Raw genomic sequence first — 20,702 nt, 5'->3', positions numbered from 1 at the left:
CCTTTAGGAAGTCGTGTACGACAACCCTCACTAACACACCTACGCTGAGCAGGGGAGGAGTCGGCCATTTTTAAAGCTAACGTGAGAGACCGACAAGCAAAAAGTAAGGGAAAAAGCAATAAAGAAAATCTCAAACAAAAAGATTTCAAGATAAGAACCAAGGGAAATTAATCAACGATAGCTTAAACTCAAAAAAGAAACGTCGTACATCACCAAACAACTTCCCAAGAGAGTAAAACACGAGAGCGAACTTCTATATGTCAGTCAGCTATGACGGCAGAGAGAAGAACTGGAGTTGGTGTGTAGTTCCACCTGTTCTACCGCTAGGGTGCGGTTGGTACACCTGGCGTATCTTCGATAGCGCGAGATTTGAATTTCTGCCCTGGCGTCAGGGACTTCAGCTCTTTTATATAACCAGCGGGTAAGTTCTATATTTAAAAATTACACCTTGGGAGCTCATTGTCGATGCAAAAACTATATCAATTTACTGCTGTCACCCAATTGCAACAAATATTGTCAATTAAAGAAGCCTACACATATGACACAATCAAGTCAGCCTCTGCTCTGTTAATGAAAACAATACAAAAGAAAGAATACTGAAGGGATTTATTCTTACGTGAAACGAAGTTTTCATCATATTGTTGGTAGCATGTATTCTTAGCTGTAAGTCTATGTTAAACCAAAAACCATCAGACACAAAAAGAATTAAGATACCAATTCTAAAGAATGGCAATGACTTATACACAAAGAGTAAAATTTGAACATCATAGTGAGGGAGGAAAGGAAGCGTATCACCCTTTGTCATATCTTTTCCTTTCATAAATAAATATAATTTTCCCTCAAAGGTGAAGTACTATACATAATTTGTACTAAACTTTTCCCACTGTATATTATACAGTAATGTATTATACTTTGAAATTACAACGGATCAAGACTTGCCAGGGTACAGTACCTCTAATATTTATCATACATAACTCACTAAAAGCCAGCAGTTCCTAAACCCCAAAGATGTACCCCCAAGAATGGATTGGATTTATGAATTTGGGCTATATAACTCTGGTCTGGGGGCTGCAAATCCATTCAGCAATGAATTACCAGTGAGAAAAGACCCTGCAGTTACACTATCAAGTAAAAAAAAATTGACAGCATGTTGGAGGTATGGATACCGAAACAGAGGTAAAGTGTCATGCACTAACCACCTAAGGAGCCCCAAGAGTGGGCCAATAAGGTTTATCAAATATACTTGATGTAAAATGTTATTTTCCTTAGTAAAATAAATTTTTGAATATAATTACCCGATGATCATGTAGCTGTCAACTCTGTTGCCCGACAGAAATCTAAGGTCGGGATACGCCAGCGATCGCTATACAGGTGGGGGTGTACACAACAGCGCCATCTGTGAGCAGGTACTCAAGTACTTCTTGTCAACAAGAACTCAATTTTCTCCTCGGTCCACTGGTTCTCTATGGGGAGGAAGGGAGGGTCCTTAAATTCATGATCATCGGGTAAGTATATTCAAAAATTTATTTTACTAAGGAAAATAATATTTTTCAATATTAATCTTACCCGATGATCATGTAGCTGATTCACACCCAGGGTGGTGGGTGGAGACCAGCATACATGTTAACATAAGAAGCTAAGTATCCCGTATCTCATTTTAGCAGTTATTCAAAATAACAAACATAAAATAAATAAGTACCTGGTAAGGAAGTCGACTTGAACCATTACTCTGCCTTTTTAAGTACGTCTTCCTTACTGAGCCTAGCGATCCTCTTAGGATGCTGAGCGACTCCTAGGTGCTGAAGTATGAAGGGCTGCAACCCATACTAAAGGACCTCATCACAACCTCTAATCTAGGCGCTTCTCAAGAAAGAATTTGACCACCCGCCAAATCAACCAGGATGCGGAAGGCTTCTTAGCCTTCCGGACAACCCAAAAATATTTCAAGAGAAAGATTAAAAAGGTTCTGGAATTAGGGAATTGTAGTGGTGGAGCCCCCACCACTACTGCACTCGTTGCTACGAATGGTCCCAGAGTGTAGCAGTTCTCGTAAAGAGACTGGACATTCTTAAGATAAAAGACGCGAACACTGATTAGCTTTTCCAAAAGGTTGCGTCGAATATATTTTGCAGAGATCTATTTTGTTTAAAGGTCACGGAAGTTGTGACAGCTCTAACTTCGTGTGTCCTTACCTTCAGCCAAGCTTGGTCTTCCTCATTCAGAAGGGAATGAGCTTCTCGTATTAACAGTCTGAAAATAATAGGATAAAGAATTCTCTGACATAGGCAAAGATGAATTCTTAACTGAACACCATAAAGCTTCAGACGGGCCTCGTAAAGGTTTTTAAAATAGAAATTAAGAGCTCTTACAGGACATAATACTCTTTCTAGTTCATTTCCAACCATACGATAAGTTTGGAATATCGAACGATATTGGTCAAGGCCGAGAAGGCAGCTCGTGTTTGGCTAGAAAACCAAGATGTAGAACATGTAGCCGTTTCGGATGAAAATCCGATGTTCTTGCTGAAGGCATGAATCTCACTGACTCTTTTAGCTGTGGTTAAGCATATCAGGAAAAGAGTCTTAAAGGTGAGATCTTTCAGGGAGGCTGATTGAAGTGGTTCGAACCTGTCTAACATAAGGAATCTTAGAACCACGTCTAAATTCCAACCAGGTGTAACCAAACGACGCTCCTTCGTGGTCTCAAAAGACTTAAGGAGGTCCTGTAGATCTTTATTGTTGGAAAGATCTAAGCCTCTGCGACGGAAGACTGATGCCAACATGCTTCTGTAACCCTTGAAAGTGGGAGCTGAAAGAGATCGCTCTTTCCTCAGATATAAGAGGAAGTCAGCTATTTGAGTTACAGAGGTACTGGTCGAGGATACGGATACTGACTTGCACCAGTTTCGGAAGATTTCCCACTTCGATTGGTAGACTCTAAGGGTGGATGTTCTCCTTGCTCTAACAATCGCTCTGGTTACCTCCTTCGAAAAACCTCTAGTTCTCGAGAGTCTTTCGATACTCTGAAGGCTGTGAGACGAAGAGCGTGGAGGCCTTGGAGTACCTTCTTACGCGTGGCAGACGTAGCAGGTCCACCCTTAGGGGAAGAGTTCTGGGAACGTCTACTAGCCATCGAAGTACCTCGGTAAGTTATTCTCTCGCGGGCCAGAGGGAAGCAACTAGTGTCAACTTTGTCCCATCGTGAGAGGCGAACTTCTGCAGTACCTTGTTGACAATCTAGAACGCAGGGGATTGCATATAGATCTAGATGAGACTAATCTAGTAGAAAGGCATCTAAAAGAACCACTGCTGGGTCCGGGATAGGTGAGCAAAGTATTGAGAGCCTCTTGGACATCGAGGTTGCGAAGAGATCTATGGTTGGCTGGCCCCAGGTGACCCAAAGTCTCTTGCATACATCTTTGTGGAGGGTCCAATATGTCGGAATTATTGTCCCTTCCTACTGAGACAATCTGCTAAGACATTCAAGTTGCCTTGGAAGAAACTTGTTACTAGTGAAAAGTCTAGACCTGTTGAACAGGAGAGGAGGTCACTTGCGAACTCGCACCATGTCAGAGAGTAGGTCCCTCCTTGCTAGGAGATGAACATCAAAGCAGGGAGTTGTCCGTGTTCACCTCCACTACTTTGCCTTGAAGGAGAGACCTGAAGCTTTTCCAGGTCAGACGTACTGCCAGAAGCTTCTTGCAGTTAAAATGCATTGTCCTTTGACTCGAGTTCCATAATCCCGAGCATTCCCTACCGCCTAAGGTCGCACCCCAGCCTACGTCCGATGCGTCTGAGAAGAGAACGTGGTTGGGAGTCTGAACAGTCAGGGGAAGACCCTATAAAAGGTTGATAAAGTCCTTTCATCAAGTCAGACCAGACTTATCTTCCGGAAACCGGAATCGAGACCGCTTCTAGCGTCTTGTCCTTTTCCAGTGAAGAGCTAGATGAAACCGAAGAGGACGGAGGTGTAGTCTTCCAAGTGACACCAATTGAACCACGGATGACAGTGTCCTAACCAGACTCATCCACAGCCTGACAGGGCCGTGTTCCTTCTTCAGCATCTTCTGGATGGATAGCAGGGCTGGGGGTTGATCGTCTTTTTCAGCCATGTCCTCATCAGAGGGTTCCTCATCCGAAACTGATGAGGAAACGGCAACGGAGTGGGCAACGTCTGACTCGCTGAATCCGGTCGCACTGGTGGATGCGTGACGGAGCCGGACACAAGATCATGGTACTGCTGCACAGTCTGTGAACTGTCAACCATGGGGATGCGAGGAAGTACAGCGACAACCCGAAACTGTCTAGACTGTCTGGGTAGTGCAGACAACCCCTTATCGGGTTGTTGAGGTTGCCGCACTGCGTCACAACAAGTCACCTCTGCTGGTTGTTGAACGTCTTCCCAGTGACACACTGAACGTCCACAACCACCTCCGAGAGTAGCTTAACGTCAACGTGCGACTGGCAACCCACACTGGGTCGCACCGGTGGAGGAACCATCTCAACTGGCGGACGTGAGTAGGATACCTCAGCGTCAACAGGGCGTACAACCAACCGGTAGGAAGGTCGTTGGCAAGAAGGTTCTTCTCCGTAAAAAATCCTCTATCAAGGACTAAGCTTGGACTGCATGTCTTGCAACAAAGCCCAAGGTCTATGGGAGCAGGTGTGGCAACAGACGGGGTTAGCGACTGAAGCGGAACCATTTACCCTCCCTGGAAGCATGTTATGCTTTAATTAAAGTCCATAGGAGGCTAAGCAGCTTAAGGCTCCTCTCCAAATGACAGAGTCCTCAAGGGAATATCAGAAGGAGGGAGAACAGCACTTTCTCATCTACAGGAACCATGTCCGAGAAAAGCTAGGTTATCTCAGTGAGGGTTTCACTGGTGCATAAGCAGCAGACCAGAAGGCAACGCTATGTAACTGCCTGACAGTCAGTGAACTGTCAAAAACTGAACTGTCAACCACAACAGGTGCGTGAGGACATACAGCACTGGTGCATTAGCAGCAGACCAGAAGGCAACGTTATGTAACTGCTTGACAGTCTGTGAACTGTCAAAAACTGAACTGTCAACCCCAACAGGTGCGTGAGGACATACAGCACTGGTGTATTAGTAGCACACCAGAAGGCATTGTCATGTAACTGTTAGACAGTCTGTGAGTTGGCAACAACCAAAGCTGTGTGGGGAAGCCTCAACTCCTGACTGACTAGCTTGCTGCGGGCGAGTGGCGGTAACCACAGTGTGTTGCTGAGGCTGACACACCGTGTCAAAACACGGAAGCTTGTGGTAGCTCACGCACTGCAACGGAGAGCTCCGTGTGTCTGTGGGAGTCAGCATGCGTCTGGCAGGGTCGACTGCGCATGGGTGGAGGAGCTCTCACAACAAGAGTGTGGGAGCAGGCAGCCATGCCGGGCGCACAACCGTGGCAGGTTGTAGGCCAACGGGTGCATCGTCAACCTTCTCCGCAGTCGGAGTGTGGGAGCTGGCAACAACAAAAGCGGAGTGCTGGTGCGTGGGAGGGACTGCCGTGGGTTGCGGAGCATGCCGCATTGTGGCAAAACACGGCAGCTTGACAGCACCTTCCCACTGCTGATGCGGTAGCTCACGCATGTCAACGGAGGGTGCAGCATGAACATGCGTCTGGCAGGGTCGACTGCGCATCGGTGGTGGAGCTCTCACAGGTGGAGTGTGGGAGCAGGCAGTCGCAGTATCTGCTGAACGCACAACCGTGGCAGGTTGTAGGTTAACAGGTGCAGAGTCAACCTTCTCAGCACGATACTCCTGCATGAAGGAAGCAAGCTGAGACTGCATATCTGCAGCATGGACCACTAGGGTCTATAAAAGACGGCAACAAACGGAGCTACTGTCCGTTGTGACTGAGGGTCTAAAACAGCTGGTGCGGCAACAGACGGAGTTACTGCCTGTTGCGGTACCACCTTGCCTCTCTCGGAAGGTGTGCAGTCGTCGAAGACTGCAGCGAGTCCGAACTGACCCAGTGGCTACACCTAGGCCGTTGGACTTGCGCGGAAGGGACCGACTTGCACTTAAAAGCTGCAAGATTTGGTCCATGGTTTCTGCGAGAAACCTCTTCCGCAGACGAGGAATAAATGGGCTCTCTCGTCTTTGTGTGGGTGGGGTGATCACGTCGGCAACGTGTGTAGATACACCCGAAACCACGGAGGGAAACATCTGTTCGTCAATCAAGGCCTGTGGAACCCATAAGTCCTTCGACATTACTTCTCCCCTGAGCTTGGGAGCTTGTAAGAGGTATCGGACTAGGTGAACAACTGGCACGAACAGACGAACCCTCGAACGCAACACTGTAACACTTTGCGCATATCACTTTATCACTTTTGATTTTCTGTTTGCACTTATTTCACTGAACTCGAAACTTTAACTGATTTGTACCTGAAACACGCAATCCTATCCTTCATTAAAAGGTAGTAATTGCGAAAACAGTTTTACAATGCAACAGAAAAACATAATGAAAGATAAAGAATTCAGTGGCTGGAAAAGAGACTAAACACTAGATCAAATAAACTACGTTTAAAATCTCTCACCGCATAAAGCCTGGGAACAAGAATAAAACTCTAGAAACGTTTTACCTTCTTCCCCTATAGCGACTAGGGAGAAGAGTAAAAAACGAGAACAACGTTACCCGCTTGAACGAAACGTTTATTCTCCTCTCTCTCCCTCCGTCTCTATCTCTCTCTCTCTCTCTCTTGACTTAGAACCTGAGAGATGAGCCCAATTATATATCGTTAAAACATATTATTTGTTAAAGGAAAAAAAAACTGAAAGGTTTCCCAAATAAAAAGTTCCTTTATTAGAATTAAAACCATTTAAGCTAAGAAAGAATGAACGAAATGCTAGAATCGGTTTACTCTTACTGCAACGTGAAACCGTGAAATACTCTCTCTCTATCGTAACGATAGAGCGCATGTTGAACGTTCTGAACGTCAACAACTGCGGAGACTAAACTAAACGTTAGTTCATCTTTGAAAACAGTACGAGACTATCAAAGATTTTCTTTCAAATACATTAAAATTAAAAAAGTATAAATTCTTAAAAGGAAATACGATATGACGGGCTCAATGTTCATTAACTTCGGTTCCAAGTAAGGACCGCCTACTATTAGGAAAGGTCGCATATAAACAAACATAAAAATTAATTTTTTATAAGTTTATAATAAATGGAAAGTTAATCGAAGAGGCCTATAAATGGCGGAGAGATATAAAATAAATAGATCTATAACTTGTTAAGCAAAATTACCAAAAACCTAAACACACTTCCGTCTAAGGGAAGGGTCGGTCATTTAAAAGTGAAAGAGAGTCCATACTCTCTTCGTCACCAACACTTCCGTCTAAGGGAAGGGTCGGCCATTTAAAAGTGAAAGAGAGTCCATACTCTCTTCGTCACCATAATTAAATCTATCCAAAACGAGTTCAAGTTTTGAAATGAAGATAAAACCCCTGCATAGCGAAAGCTCAAAACTGGAATAGTGTACTTCACCAAAACGTTGTGAAAACAAAACCAGTTAGGGACGGCGTATTTAGTAGGTCTTGCCTGTGGCACGACAGAGGAAAAATTGAGTTCTTGTTGACAAGAAGTACTTGAGTACCTGCTCACAGATGGCGCTGTTGTGTACACCCCCACCTGTATAGCGATCGCTGGCGTATCCCGACCTTAGATTTCTGTCGGGCAACAGAGTTGACAGCTACATGATCATCGGGTAAGATTAATATTGAAAAATTACAATTTCTGATAGTTATGTAATACTTCATTTAAAATTGAATCCATAATTTGCTAACCCTAGGGCAATTTCATTCCAAAGAACAAAATCCTTGACAGTATTGCAGTTTACAGTTATGATTTAAATCTCCTGACTGATATAAACAGTGCATTTCTTTTATTTTTACAGCCAAACTGCCTGTTGAAAAATGTAAAACTTTAAAGCAACAGTTACCTCACAATTTAGAAGAAAATAATTCAATTGCCATTCACATAATTATAAGAACAAAATAAGTTTCATAGTAAACAAGGTATTAAATAGGATAAATAAACTATGACTTGAGCTATCTAGTCAGATGTAACAAAGGGACACTAATCTATTTTGGAAACACCATAAAATAATGTGGGATTACCGAAATATCTACCAAATTTTTTTTTTTAAAAATAAGGAATTCCAGGTAACCACATAATAAAATGTTTATACCTTGAGATTAAAAAATTAAAGTCCTATTTAGGGAACTGGTCTTAGCAACACATTATTTATTTTATATCATGTCGCACTGTTAAATTCAGAGGTTAATATCAGATTCATAATGTCTTCAAAAAATTGAGTAAAAATTCTCAAAAATTAATCCCATTCTAACACATGCCACTTCTGTTAAAAGATTTATACTTCTATAGTAAATTGTGGGAGACTGCTGTACAACTTTGCAATAGACTTTACATTCAAATCATAAAGAAGTTATCAGAATATGGACTAAAGTTTCTCAGAGCAAATCTTTACAGGTTGGAAAGCGTGTCACACTTACCCTTATATTGTACCATAATCCTGTAACATTTTTCAAGTGCTACAATAACACTGATAACTGATCCAACCACAACCAAATTTGATCATAAAAGATTTTTTTGCAAATGATCATTCAAAGTAATTTCTGTTTACAGTCAGACCATCTATTAAAGCTAAGAATCTGAAAGTAACCTGTTATTGTTATATTACCAAATTAACAAATCCAATAAGAGAATTCTCCATTCCACAGATTGTGCATTAAATTTTAAATATGTTGCCAAACTGCAGTCCATGACAGGCGAAACATGTGCTATTTCTATATATTTCCCTATTCAAGCAAATAGGAGTTATAATTAAAATCACTTTGGAGGTTGGGGAATAACATAAAAAAAGGTTTCTTACGACTTACCAACTGGTATTCTGCCCGTCTACTGTAAGCTTGTCGAATACCACTATCTTTCCAAAGCTCTTTAACACTAGGTGAATATTCAAGAAAAACATGTCGATCTAAGGACATGGAACCCATAAATTTCATAACATGATGCCCATATTGCTCTCGATCAGGGTCGCCCCAAGGTATTCTCAACTTATCTCTTGCATCTAATAATACCTGAAATTATAAAACACTCAAATCAGTCACAAAAAAATTATGGCACAAACTTATATTCTTTCCTTATTAACCCCCTGTTATAGAGCAACTATTCACAAATTTTAAGTCATTTGTATTTTCCTCGATATACAAGCCAGAGTCCTTTAATAGGAGAATAATTCAAGCGCAGCTGGAACTCGGCAGTTAAAATCTTATAACGAGGTGTTGGCATACACTGAACAGTCATCTGGGATCTTTAAGAGGAAGGTGATGGTAGGAAGTTAAGGTATATCCCAGAGTAAAAGGGCCGAGAGATCATCAAGAACGTGTCGGCGAGCTGTGCAACAAGGTGAATACTTTGAATGAACATACCTATCATCATCATCATCAGCCACTGATAGTCCTCTGCAGGAAAAAAGCCTCAGACATGTCCTTTCACTCACGTCTGTTTATGGTCTTTCTATGCCAATCTATACCAGCAAATTTTCTTAGTTCAACAATCCATCGCCTTCTCTTCCTTTCCCTGCTTCTTTTGCAATCTCTCGGGATCCATTCTATTATTCTCAATATCCATCTATTATCTTCCATTCTCATTATATGTCCTGCCCATGTCCATTTCTTTAACTTGCATATTGTTTGAATATCCTCTACTTTAGTTTGCTCTCGTATCCATGTTGCTCTTTTCCTGTCTCTTGGTGTTATTCCCATCATGTCCATAGCTCTTTGAGTTCTAAGTAGCTTATGCTCTAAGGCTTTATGGCTCCAAGTATCTGATCCATAAGTTAATATGGGTAGGACCACCTGATTAAATACAGTACTTTCATTTTTAGATAAAGAGGCATTTTACGTTTCATAATCTCATCTTGTTAACAAAAAGCTCTCCATACCATGTTGATCTTTCTTTTAATTATGATTTCATGTCCTGGGGAAACGCTCTCTACCCTATGAATGTATAGCAATCATTAAAAGTCAGTCACAAATGCCTTAAGCTAAAGGCGCCATGAGCAAACCTTTAGGATCATGAGAAAAGTTCTATGTTGTGTGCTAATGCTAAGCATGCAGGGGTGAGAGCGCGCCACAGCTATGCAAGTCATAGGCAAATTTTTACAATCGTGATAAAAACTTTGTGTGCTAGTGTTGAGCGCGCCATCATTGGAATTGTTATCCGTGAATCCATTGGATGGCAAGTGCTCTACTACACGCTAGTGTAAGTGTGCTAGAGAAGGGGTCCACCATTGCAGAACCTGCTGACCACAGATAAGGTCTGGCAAGGTAGGGTTATTCAATAAATGTGAACATGCGCAAAAGGGAGTGCATTTATGAGAAGCAGAATAGTCAAGGGATGAATGGCACTATTTCCTGAGAAGAACTCACTCTTTTCACTAGTGTCTACTTTGGGGAACCCTCGTGGGGTTGGTCAAAAAGCCTGTTCCAAGGTCGAAATATCGGTTGGCAGCACGGGTACTGGCTCATTGTCAAGAACAATATTGAGAGAAGTCTTATTCCTAATTGAGGAATTAGGCTCAAAAGGCTAAGAGCAGAGGTGCAGCATAGCATCATCAACTGGAGCATCTGTAAAGGATGAATCCTTCCAACGGAGGTCTTCCGTTTTGCTAGGGGAAACAGGAGTCCACCGGTCTTGAAATTCGTCCAATTATCAAATTGGCACCACTCTTCCCTGACTTATTTCCTGAAGAGACAGAAAGGGAAGGGTCAAAGGGTAGAATACCAACGGAAGAAAGAGGAGGCCTTGCAGACTTCTTTGATCTTGAGGACGAGCCTGAGGGGAAAGTCTCGCTTCGTCGTTGTCTTCTGCAGACTGTCATACGCCTCTTACTAGGAGGGTGAATGCTCCTTTCAGGAGAATTCCAGGATGAAAACGTGACACATGCACAAAGGGCACAAAGAATGAGGATTTACTTCCCTGCCACTCATGAAAGCACCATTTTTTTCTAACACTCAGAGTCCCACCTGTTTGCCTTCTGCATAGACAAGCATATACTCACAAAAATGAAAAAAAAAATAAATTTTCAAAACAAGCAAGTTTAAGCGGACGCCAATAGCACGTCAGTGTTTATCGGCAGCAAAAATCAAAGTGACTGTTTAGGGTACCAGCAGAAGGGGGGTGGCTTCCCACAACAGCCAGTAACTACAAGCTACTGCCGACACCTCATTATACGTTTTTAACTTCCGAGTTAGAACTGTGCTTGCATCAATCTCCTATTGAAGAACTAAGGTTTCTATTCGTGTAGGAACAACTATCTTTTATAAATAACAATAATTCTTAGTAAAATATATTACATCCAAATAACCATGAAATTCATAGGCTTAGCCAAGCTTAAATACCTCACCTTCATACCCATAACAATATTTTTGTATATAGTCTGTCTGTATTCTTCGATCTCATCATGAGCAAAGCGATACCCGTGAATAATTCGCATTTGTTTAAGGAATGTTGATTTACCACTCTCTCCAGCCCCCAGTAATAACAACTTCACCTGAAATAAAAAAGAATAAAAAACCACCCTTCATTTAATAGAAAACCAAACATAAAGACTAGCTTTCATCTCATGAAGAAAATATAGATTGAACATTCGTTACCTTAACTTTATACCAATTCAGTATTGTGAATATGTCCTACACAAATTCAGATATGAACAAATTGTGAATATCAAATATCAATGGTAAAAAATGCATGAATTTTTACATATAATACATATCTTGGCTCTCATTACACTCCTCTGTCTGACTCGCGGCGATACATGTGTAGGATTAGTCATGTTCAGATTCTCTTTAGGTGAAGTTTAGTGAAATAGTAAAAACAGTGAAACAGTAATAGTAAAAAAAATTAAGTATGCAAAGAACTTCCCATTCCCAGAGAGTACATGAAGTAAATTCTTTATGGAAGAAGGATATTTCTGCAAGTAAATCTGTCCAACTCAAACAGAAAGACAAAAGAAATTACAGTAAAAACATAAAAGATGAAGAGGATATTAGACAAAATTATGGAGTATCTTTATGATTACCAATTTTTAGAACTGCAAACATATGGATGAATTTCAGTAATGAAAAATACAGTCACCTGGATAAGAACACAATGCAGTCCAAGAGTCTGTTTTCAAGTTAAAAAGTTTTTAGTCTTAACATAATTAACTTGGGCTCCAGCTCATAAACCACAACCCCATAATTTCCATTACAGTCAGGCCTCTCTCTCTTTGCAGGTAACAAAGACAGGCACGAAGAGCGAGAATCCGTGAATACTTACTGCCCTAGGGTGGGATGACTCTTAACCCTATCACTTCACTGCCCATTGCCTACACATGGTCGATTTACACGATAAATACTGCCTAATATTGTTTTTACTTGCTTTCTGTCACAGTAGAAGTATTTTGTAATCGAATGAAAATATTTCAGCACATGTAAAGTACATGTGCACATGTGTACATCTAGTACTGCACAGGGTAAGGCCAAGTTACAGTATGTAACAATACAGTAGTCATTGGGACACTTAAAACAACAAAACACTATTGCTCTTATCTAATATAACACTTGCTAATATTGTAGTGTATATTACTGTAATATATGTACAGCTTGACGGTAATATATGTACAGCTTGACGGTACTGCAAGTGTTTGCAGTTTTCATTCCGACGCCTTGCATTGTTGAAAACTCACCGCACAGGTAACCTGCATTTACATATTGTAGAGTACAGTACATGTAATTATTTACCTACAGTACTATACAGTATAGTAAATAAACAATAATATACATTACTGTAATACTGTACCGTACTGTATATGTATATATGATACTGCATTCAAGATGAACTAAGTGTTCATATTTTATACAATGACTACTGTACTAACCATTCTCGTACAAAGTTCTAGCAGCAGTCTTGAAGCATGACGCAACTCTTGAATTGTCGTCTCTTTTGCATTACTGTAGGGAATTGCCCATTTACAGTTCATTACCCCATAAATATAAACAACGTCCAGGAGTATGTACAGTACTACCATATGCAAATACATCACTTTTTTTCCATGAAAACATGATTCTGCTCTAAAAGGAAAGAAGTGGGAGATTCACACGCAAGATAGACATTGCAAGACTGAGCTGAGTCAGCATGAGATGGGATGTTGTGTTGGGCAGAGAGGGAAGTGGCACGAAGAGAGCTGGGTGAAAAGAAGCGAGGGCTGTCTAAAATTATCGAACCACGAGAGTAGTTATGAACTCGCGAATGTGATTTTTTATCTAATAAGTTATACCATTCTGTGTTGCGAACGAGCGAAATCATGAAGAATAAACCCACAAGAAGGGAGGGCGGACTGTATTTACAGTCGGCTGATCTTGCTAACAATAGTGAGGTAGCCTACTAATAGATCTAAAATTCCTAGATATTTCTATACAATAATACTTTTAAAAAAATTTAATTCATTTGTATTTTGATTTTCTGTATTGTTTTGCAAACACACTAGTTCCTATCTTCAAGAGTTCTCAACTTGAAAAGTTTTCAAGCAGACTTGCTGTAAAAATGTTATTTTCATTAGTAAAATAAATTTTTGAATATACTTACCCGATGATCATATAGCTGTCAGCTCTGCTGCCCGACAGAAAAAACCTACGGGCGGAATACGCCAGCGATCGCTATACAGGTGGGGGTGTACATCAACAGCGCCATCTGTCGAACAGGTACTCAAGTACTCGATGTCAACACAGAACCAATTTTCTCCTCGGTCCACTGGGTCTCTATTGGGGAGGAAGGGTGGGTCCTTTAATTTATGATCATCGGGTAAGTATATTAAAAAATTTATTTTACTAATGAAAATAACATTTTTCAATATTAAACTTACCCGATGATCATATAGCTGATTCACACCCAGGGGGGTGGGTAGAGACCAGCAAATATGTTAACATTAAGAGCTAAGTATTCCGTATTTCATTTTAGCAGTTATTCAAAATAACAAACATAAAATTAATAAGTACCTGGTAAGGAAGTCGACTTGAACAATTACTCTGCCTTTTTAAGTACGTCTTCCTTACTGAGCCTCGCGATCCTCACAGGATGCTGAGCGACTCCTAGGAGCTGAAGTATGAAGGGCTGCAACCCATACTAAAGGACCTCATCAAATCCTCTAATCTAGGCGCTTCTCAAAAAAGAATTTGACCACCCGCCAAATCAACCAGGATGCGAAAGGCTTCTTAGCCTTCCGGACAACCCAAAGAACAACAATAAAAAGCATTTCAAGAGAAAGATTAAAAAGGTTATGGGATTATGGGAATGTAGTGGCTGAGCCCTCACCCACTACTGCACTCGCTGCTACGAATGGTCCCAGGGTGTAGCAGTTCTCGTAAAGAGACTGGACATCTTTAAGGTAAAATGATGCGAACACTGACTTGCTTCTCCAATAGGTTGCATCCATTACACTCTGCAGAGATCTGTTTTGTTTGAAGGCCACTGAAGTTGCGACAGCTCTAACTTCATGTGTCCTTACCTTCAGCAAAGCATGGTCCTCCTCATTCAGATGGGAATGAGCTTCTCGAATTAAAAGTCTGATATAATAAGAAACTGCATTCTTCGACATTGGTAAAGAAGGTTTCTTAATGGCGCACCATAAAGCTTGTGATTGACCACGTAATGGCTTAGTCCGTTTCAAATAGTACTTAAGAGCTCTTACCGGGCATAGTACTCTTTCTTGTTCATTTCCAACCAAATTAGCAAGGCTTGGAATATCGAACGATTTGGGCCAAGGACGAGAAGGAAGTTCGTTTTTGGCTAAGAAACCAAGCTGTAAGGAACATGTAGCCGTTTCAGATGTAATTCCAATGTTCCTGCTGAAGGCGTGTATCTCACTGACTCTTTTAGCTGTTGCTAAGCAGACGAGGAAAAGAGTATTCAACGTGAGATCTTTTAAAGAGGCTGATTGAAGTGGTTCGAACCTTGCTGACATAAGGAACCTTAGTACCACGTCTAAGTTCCAACCTGGTGTGGCCAACCGACGCTCCTTCGAGGTCTCAAAAGACTTAAGGAGGTCCTGTAGATCTTTGTTGTTGGAAAGATCTAAGCCTCTGTGACGGAAGACTGCTGCCAACATGCTTCTGTAACCCTTGATCGTGGGAGCTGAAAGGGATCTTTCCTTCCTTAGGTATAAAAGGAAGTCAGCTATCTGAGTTACAGAGGTACTGGTTGAGGATACTGATTTGGACTTGCACCAGCTTCGGAAGACTTCCCACTTCGACTGGTAGACTTTGAGAGTGGATGTCCTCCTAGCTCTAGCAATCGCTCTGGCTGCCTCCTTCGAAAAGCCTCTAGCTCTCGAGAGTCTTTCGATAGTCTGAAGGCAGTCAGACGAAGAGCGTGGAGGCTTGGGTGTACCTTCTTTACATGCGGCTGACGCAGAAGGTCCACTCTTAGAGGAAGTGTTCTGGGAACGTCTACTAGCCATTGCAGTACCTCGGTGAACCATTCTCTCGCGGGCCAGAGGGGAGCAACCAACGTCAACCTTGTCCCTTCGTGAGAGGCGAACTTCTGCAGTACTCTGTTGACAATCTTGAACGGGGGGAACGCATAAAGGTCTAGATGGGACCAATCCAGAAGAAAGGCATCTATGTGAACTGCTGCTGGGTCCGGAATCGGTGAACAATAAATTGGGAGCCTCTTGGTCATCGAGGTTGCGAACAGATCTATGGTGGGCTGGCCCCACAATGCCCATAGTCTGTTGCATACATTCTTGTGAAGGGTCCACTCTGTTGGGATGATTTGACCCTTCCGGCTGAGGCGGTCTGCCATGACATTCATGTCGCCTTGAATGAACCTCGTTACAAGGGATATGTTTCGATCTCTTGACCAGGTGAGGAGGTCCCTTGCGATCTCTTACAACATCCTCGAATGAGTCCCTCCTTGCTTGGAGATGTACGCCAGGGCTGTGGTGTTGTCGGAGTTCACCTCCACCACCTTGCCTAGAAGGAGGGACTTGAAGCTTCTCAAGGCCAGATGAACTGCCAGTAGCTCCTTGCAGTTGATGTGTAACTCGCTTTGAACCGCATTCCACGTGCCCGAGCATTCCCGACCGTCCAACGTCGCACCCCAGCCCGTGTCCGATGCGTCCGAGAAGAGAAGGTGGTCGGGGGTCTGAACAGCCAGTGGCAGACCCTCCCTGAGGAGAATGTTGTTCTTCCACCAAGTCAGTGACGACTTCATCTTCTCGGAAATAGGAACCGAGACCGCTTCTAGCGCCTTGTCCTTTCGCCAGTGAGCAGCTAAGTGAAATTGAAGAGGGCGGAGGTGGAGTCTCCCTAACGCGATGAACTGGTCCAGTGATGAAAGCGTCCCTATCAGACTCATCCACTGTCTGACTGAACATCGGTCCTTCTTCAGCATGGACTGGATGCATTCTTGGGCTTGACTGATTCTGGGGGCCGACGGAAAAGCCCGAAAAGCTTGACTCTGAATCTCCATTCCTAGGTATACTATAGTTTGGGATGGGACGAGTTGGGACTTTTCTATATTGACCAGGAGACCCAATTCCTTGGTCAGATCTAGAGTCCACTGTAGATTCTCCAGACAGCGACGACTTGACGCAGCTCTTAAAAGCCAGTCTTCCAAATAGAGGGAGGCTTTGATGTTTGCTAAATGCAGGAATTTGGCAATATTCCTCATCAGTTTGGTAAAAACTAGAGGTGCCGTGCTTAGGCCAAAGCACAGGGCTTGGAACTGGTAGACAACCTTCCCGAAAACGAACCTTAGAAAAGGTTGGGAATCTGGGTGGATGGGGACGTGAAAGTAAGCGTCCTTTAGGTCTAACGAGACCATCCAGTCTTCCTTCCTGATCGATGCTAGAACCGACTTTGTCGTCTCCATGGTGAACGTCTGCTTTGTGACAAAGACATTCAGAGAACTGACGTCTAGCACCGGTCTCCACCCTCCTGTCTTCTTCGGCACTAAGAAGAGGCGGTTGTAGAAGCCCGGGGATTGATGGTCCCGGACTATGACTACCGCTCCCTTTTGTAGTAAGAGAGACACCTCTTGCTGTAAAGCTAGTCTCTTGTCCTCCTCTCTGTACCTGGGAGAGAGGTCGATGGGAGTTGTTGCTAGAGGGGGCTTGCGTAAGAATGGAATCTTGTACCCCTCCCTGAGTAACTTCACAGACTGTGCGTCTGCGCCCCTGTTCTCCCAGGCCTGCCAGTAGTTCTTGAGCCTGGCTCCCACTGCTGTCTGAAGAAGGTGGCAGTCAGACTCTGCCTCTAGAGGACTTGGAACCCTTCTTCTTACTCCCACGTTGACTTCCGGCACGAGCACCTCCTCTGCTGGAGGCTCTGCCACGAAAGGGCGGAATGAACCTTGATGCTGGAGTGTCCATCCTGGGTCTAGGTACGGAGGGCAAAGGGGTGGTTTTGCGTGCAGAAGACGCCACCAAGTCAAGGGTGTCTTTCTGGATCAAGGAGGCAGCAATCTCCTTAATCAACTCTTCAGGGAAGAGACACTTCGAGAGTGGAGCAAACATAAGCTCCGACTTTTGACATGGGGTGACTCCAGCTGACAAGAAGGAGCAAAGGTGATCTCGCTTCTTGAGAACCCCAGACACGAAAGAAGCCGCAAGCTCACTAGAACCATCCCGTATGGCTTTGTCCATGCAGGACATGATGAGCATGGCGTGCAGAAGACGCCACCAAGTCATGGGTGTCTTTCTGGATCAAGGAGGCAGCAATCTCCTTAATCAACTCTTCAGGGAAGAGACACTTCGAGAGTGGAGCAAACATAAGCTCCGACTTTTGACATGGGGTGACTCCAGCTGACAAGAAGGAGCAAAGGTGATCTCGCTTCTTGAGAACCCCAGACACGAAAGAAGCCGCAAGCTCACTAGAACCATCCCGTATGGCTTTGTCCATGCAGGACATGATGAGCATGGAAGTTTCCTTATCAGAAGGGGAGGTCTTCCTGCTCAACGCTCCCAAACACCAGTCCAAGAATTTAAAGACCTCGAATGCGCGAAAAACTCCCTTCATAAGATGGTCCATATCCGAAGGAGTCCAGCAAATCTTGGAGCGTCTCATAGCCAGCCTGCGGGGAGAGTCTACCAGACTTGAGAAGTCGCCCTGGGCAGAGGCAGGAACTCCCAAGCCGAGAACTTCTCCCGTGGCATACCAGACGCTAGATCTGGAAGCAAGCTTGACCGGGGGAAACATGAAGGATGTCTTCCCAAGTTGCTTCTTGGACTGCAACCACTCTCCCAGTACCCTTAAAGCTCTCTTGGACGAGCGAGCGAGTACGAGCTTCGTAAAGGCAGGTGCTGCTGACTGCATGCCTAAAGCGAACTCAGAGGGAGGCGAGCGTGGTGCTGCAGACACAAACTGATCCGGATATAAATCCTTGAACAGCGCAAGCACTTTCCTAAAGTCTAAGGAGGGAGGCGTAGTCTTGGGTTCTTCGATGTCCGAGTGTTGGTCGTCAAGATGTGCAGCTTCGTCATCATCAGAGATACCATCGTCTGAATGTTGAGGAGGAAGAGGCAACGGAGTGGGCTGGACGGCTGAGTCCGGCAGCACGGGTGCATGCGTGGCTGCACTGGACCCAACATCATGCCACTGTTGGTCAGTCTGAGAACTGGCAACAACCAAAGCTGAGTGGGTGCGCAAAGAGTCTACTCCCGACTGTGGAAGGATAGCGGAGACCACCGTGGGTTGCGGAGACCACCGTGGGTTGCGGAGGCTGACGCACCGCGTCAAAACACGGCAGCCTAACTCCACCCTCCTGTTGTTGTGGTAGCTCACGCACGGCAACGGAGGGTTCCGTGCGTCTGTGAACGTCAGCATGCGTCTGGCAGGGTCGACTGCGCATGGGTGGAGGAGCTCTCACGGCTGGAGAGTGGGAGCAGGCAGCCTCAGCGTCTGCTGGGCGCACAACCGTGGCAGGTTGTAGGCTAACGGGTGCAGCGTCAACCTTCTCCGCACGAAACTCCTGCATAACCGCAGCTAACTGAGTCTGCATAGACTGCAGCAAAGACCACTTAGGGTCTACAAAAGCGGCAACAGACGAAGGTACTGTCCGTTGTGACTGAGGGTCTAAAACAGCGGGTGCGGCAACAGACGGAGTTACTGCCTGTTGCGGTACCACTTTGCCTCTCTTAGGAGGTGTGCAGTCGTCGGAGGACTGCAGCGAGTCCGAACTGACCCAGTGGCTACACCTGGGCCGTTGGACTAGCTCGGAAGGGACCTTACGTTTAAGAGGCCGTGAGACCTTGGTCCATCGTTTCTGTCGAGAAACCTCTTCCGCAGACGAGGAATGAATGGGCTCACTCGTCTTCTTGTGGGTGGGACGATCTAGGTAAGATACGTCCGAAACCACGGAGGGTACGTCTGTACGCTGATTAAAGCCTGTCGAACCCTTTGGTCGTACGACATTGCTTCTCCCCTGGGCTTGGGAGCTTGCAAGAGGTCCCGGACTGGGAGGACGACAGGCACGAACAGACGCACCCTCATGCGTAACACTGACACTTTTCACTGCACTGACACTCACTTCACTTCCCACTGCACTTTTACCTTTCAACTCTCTGACGTCAGCCATGAGTTGATTGCGGTCATTCGCCAATGACTCGACTCTCTCACCTAGAGCCTGAATGGCACGCATCATATCTGCCATTGAAGGTTGATGAGAGCTAGCAGGGGGGTCGGGTGCAACCACTACAGGGGAAGGAATAGGTTGAGGGGCATGGGGAGAGGAAAAATCAATTGAGCGAGACGAACTCCTCCTGATCCTATCCTTCTCTAGCCTACGTGCATATTTCAGGAATTCTTGAAACCCGAATTCCGAAAGCCCAGCGCATTCCTCACATCGATCTTCCAATTGACAGGCTTTACCCCTACAATTGGAACAAACGGTGTGCGGATCGATAGAGGCCTTCGGAAGACGCCTTGAACAGTCCCTAGCGCAACATTTCCTGTACTTGGGGACTTGAGAAGGGTCAGACATCTTGAATTAGTCAAAGGGGGGAATTCAAAATCTATCCAAGTCGTCAACAAATAATCCAAAATCCAAAAAAAGAATGCAAGGAAGTATTGAAGATAACTTCTGCACAGCGATAGCTAATAACCAGAAATGAATACTTCACCAAATAACGTGAAAATCAATCCAGAAAACAAGAGCGTATTCAGTAGGTCTTGCCGGTGGCACGACAGAGAGAAAATTGGTTCTGTGTTGACATCGAGTACTTGAGTACCTGTTCGACAGATGGCGCTGTTGATGTACACCCCCACCTGTATAGCGATCGCTGGCGTATTCCGCCCGTAGGTTTTTTCTGTCGGGCAGCAGAGCTGACAGCTATATGATCATCGGGTAAGTTTAATATTGAAAAACACAAATTTCAAACCTACATCCTTTAAATAGGAGTCCAACAACTGCATCACTGACCTAGCTGGGTAAATAAAAACATCTGGTGAGACCAACTGCAGGAGTGTAGGAGAGATGGGGAATTACCCAGTTCTTCCACATGAGCCAATTTCCCATTCTGATCCCAGAGCTATATGGTTTGCAGGGTGGTGAGGTGGGAAGTAAAACTTTAAAAGACTCAGGTTTGTATAATTAGGAAAAATTGTATAATTAG

The 20,702-nt window shown here is 44.1% G+C and overlaps 1 protein-coding gene across 2 annotated transcripts in view; it reads right to left on the bottom strand.

Annotated features, from left to right (window-relative positions):
* Positions 1-20,702, bottom strand: part of cta (Guanine nucleotide-binding protein subunit alpha cta) — a 63,938-nt gene that overhangs the window by 15,676 nt on the left and 27,560 nt on the right. For both annotated transcript variants that reach the window (XM_068344844.1, XM_068344845.1), the window contains exons 3-4: positions 11,457-11,603; positions 8,926-9,126 (exon numbers count right to left, since the gene is read on the bottom strand). In XM_068344844.1, the coding sequence (XP_068200945.1) occupies positions 8,926-9,126; positions 11,457-11,603 (348 nt within the window). The remainder of the gene's footprint in view (positions 1-8,925; positions 9,127-11,456; positions 11,604-20,702) is intronic.

This window comes from Palaemon carinicauda, chromosome 21 (assembly GCF_036898095.1).
Source record: "Palaemon carinicauda isolate YSFRI2023 chromosome 21, ASM3689809v2, whole genome shotgun sequence".
NCBI classification, from domain to species: Eukaryota; Metazoa; Arthropoda; class Malacostraca; order Decapoda; family Palaemonidae; genus Palaemon; species Palaemon carinicauda.
The sequence above is the reverse complement of the archived record's forward strand: the minus strand, read 5'-3'. Positions and strand labels throughout refer to the sequence as shown.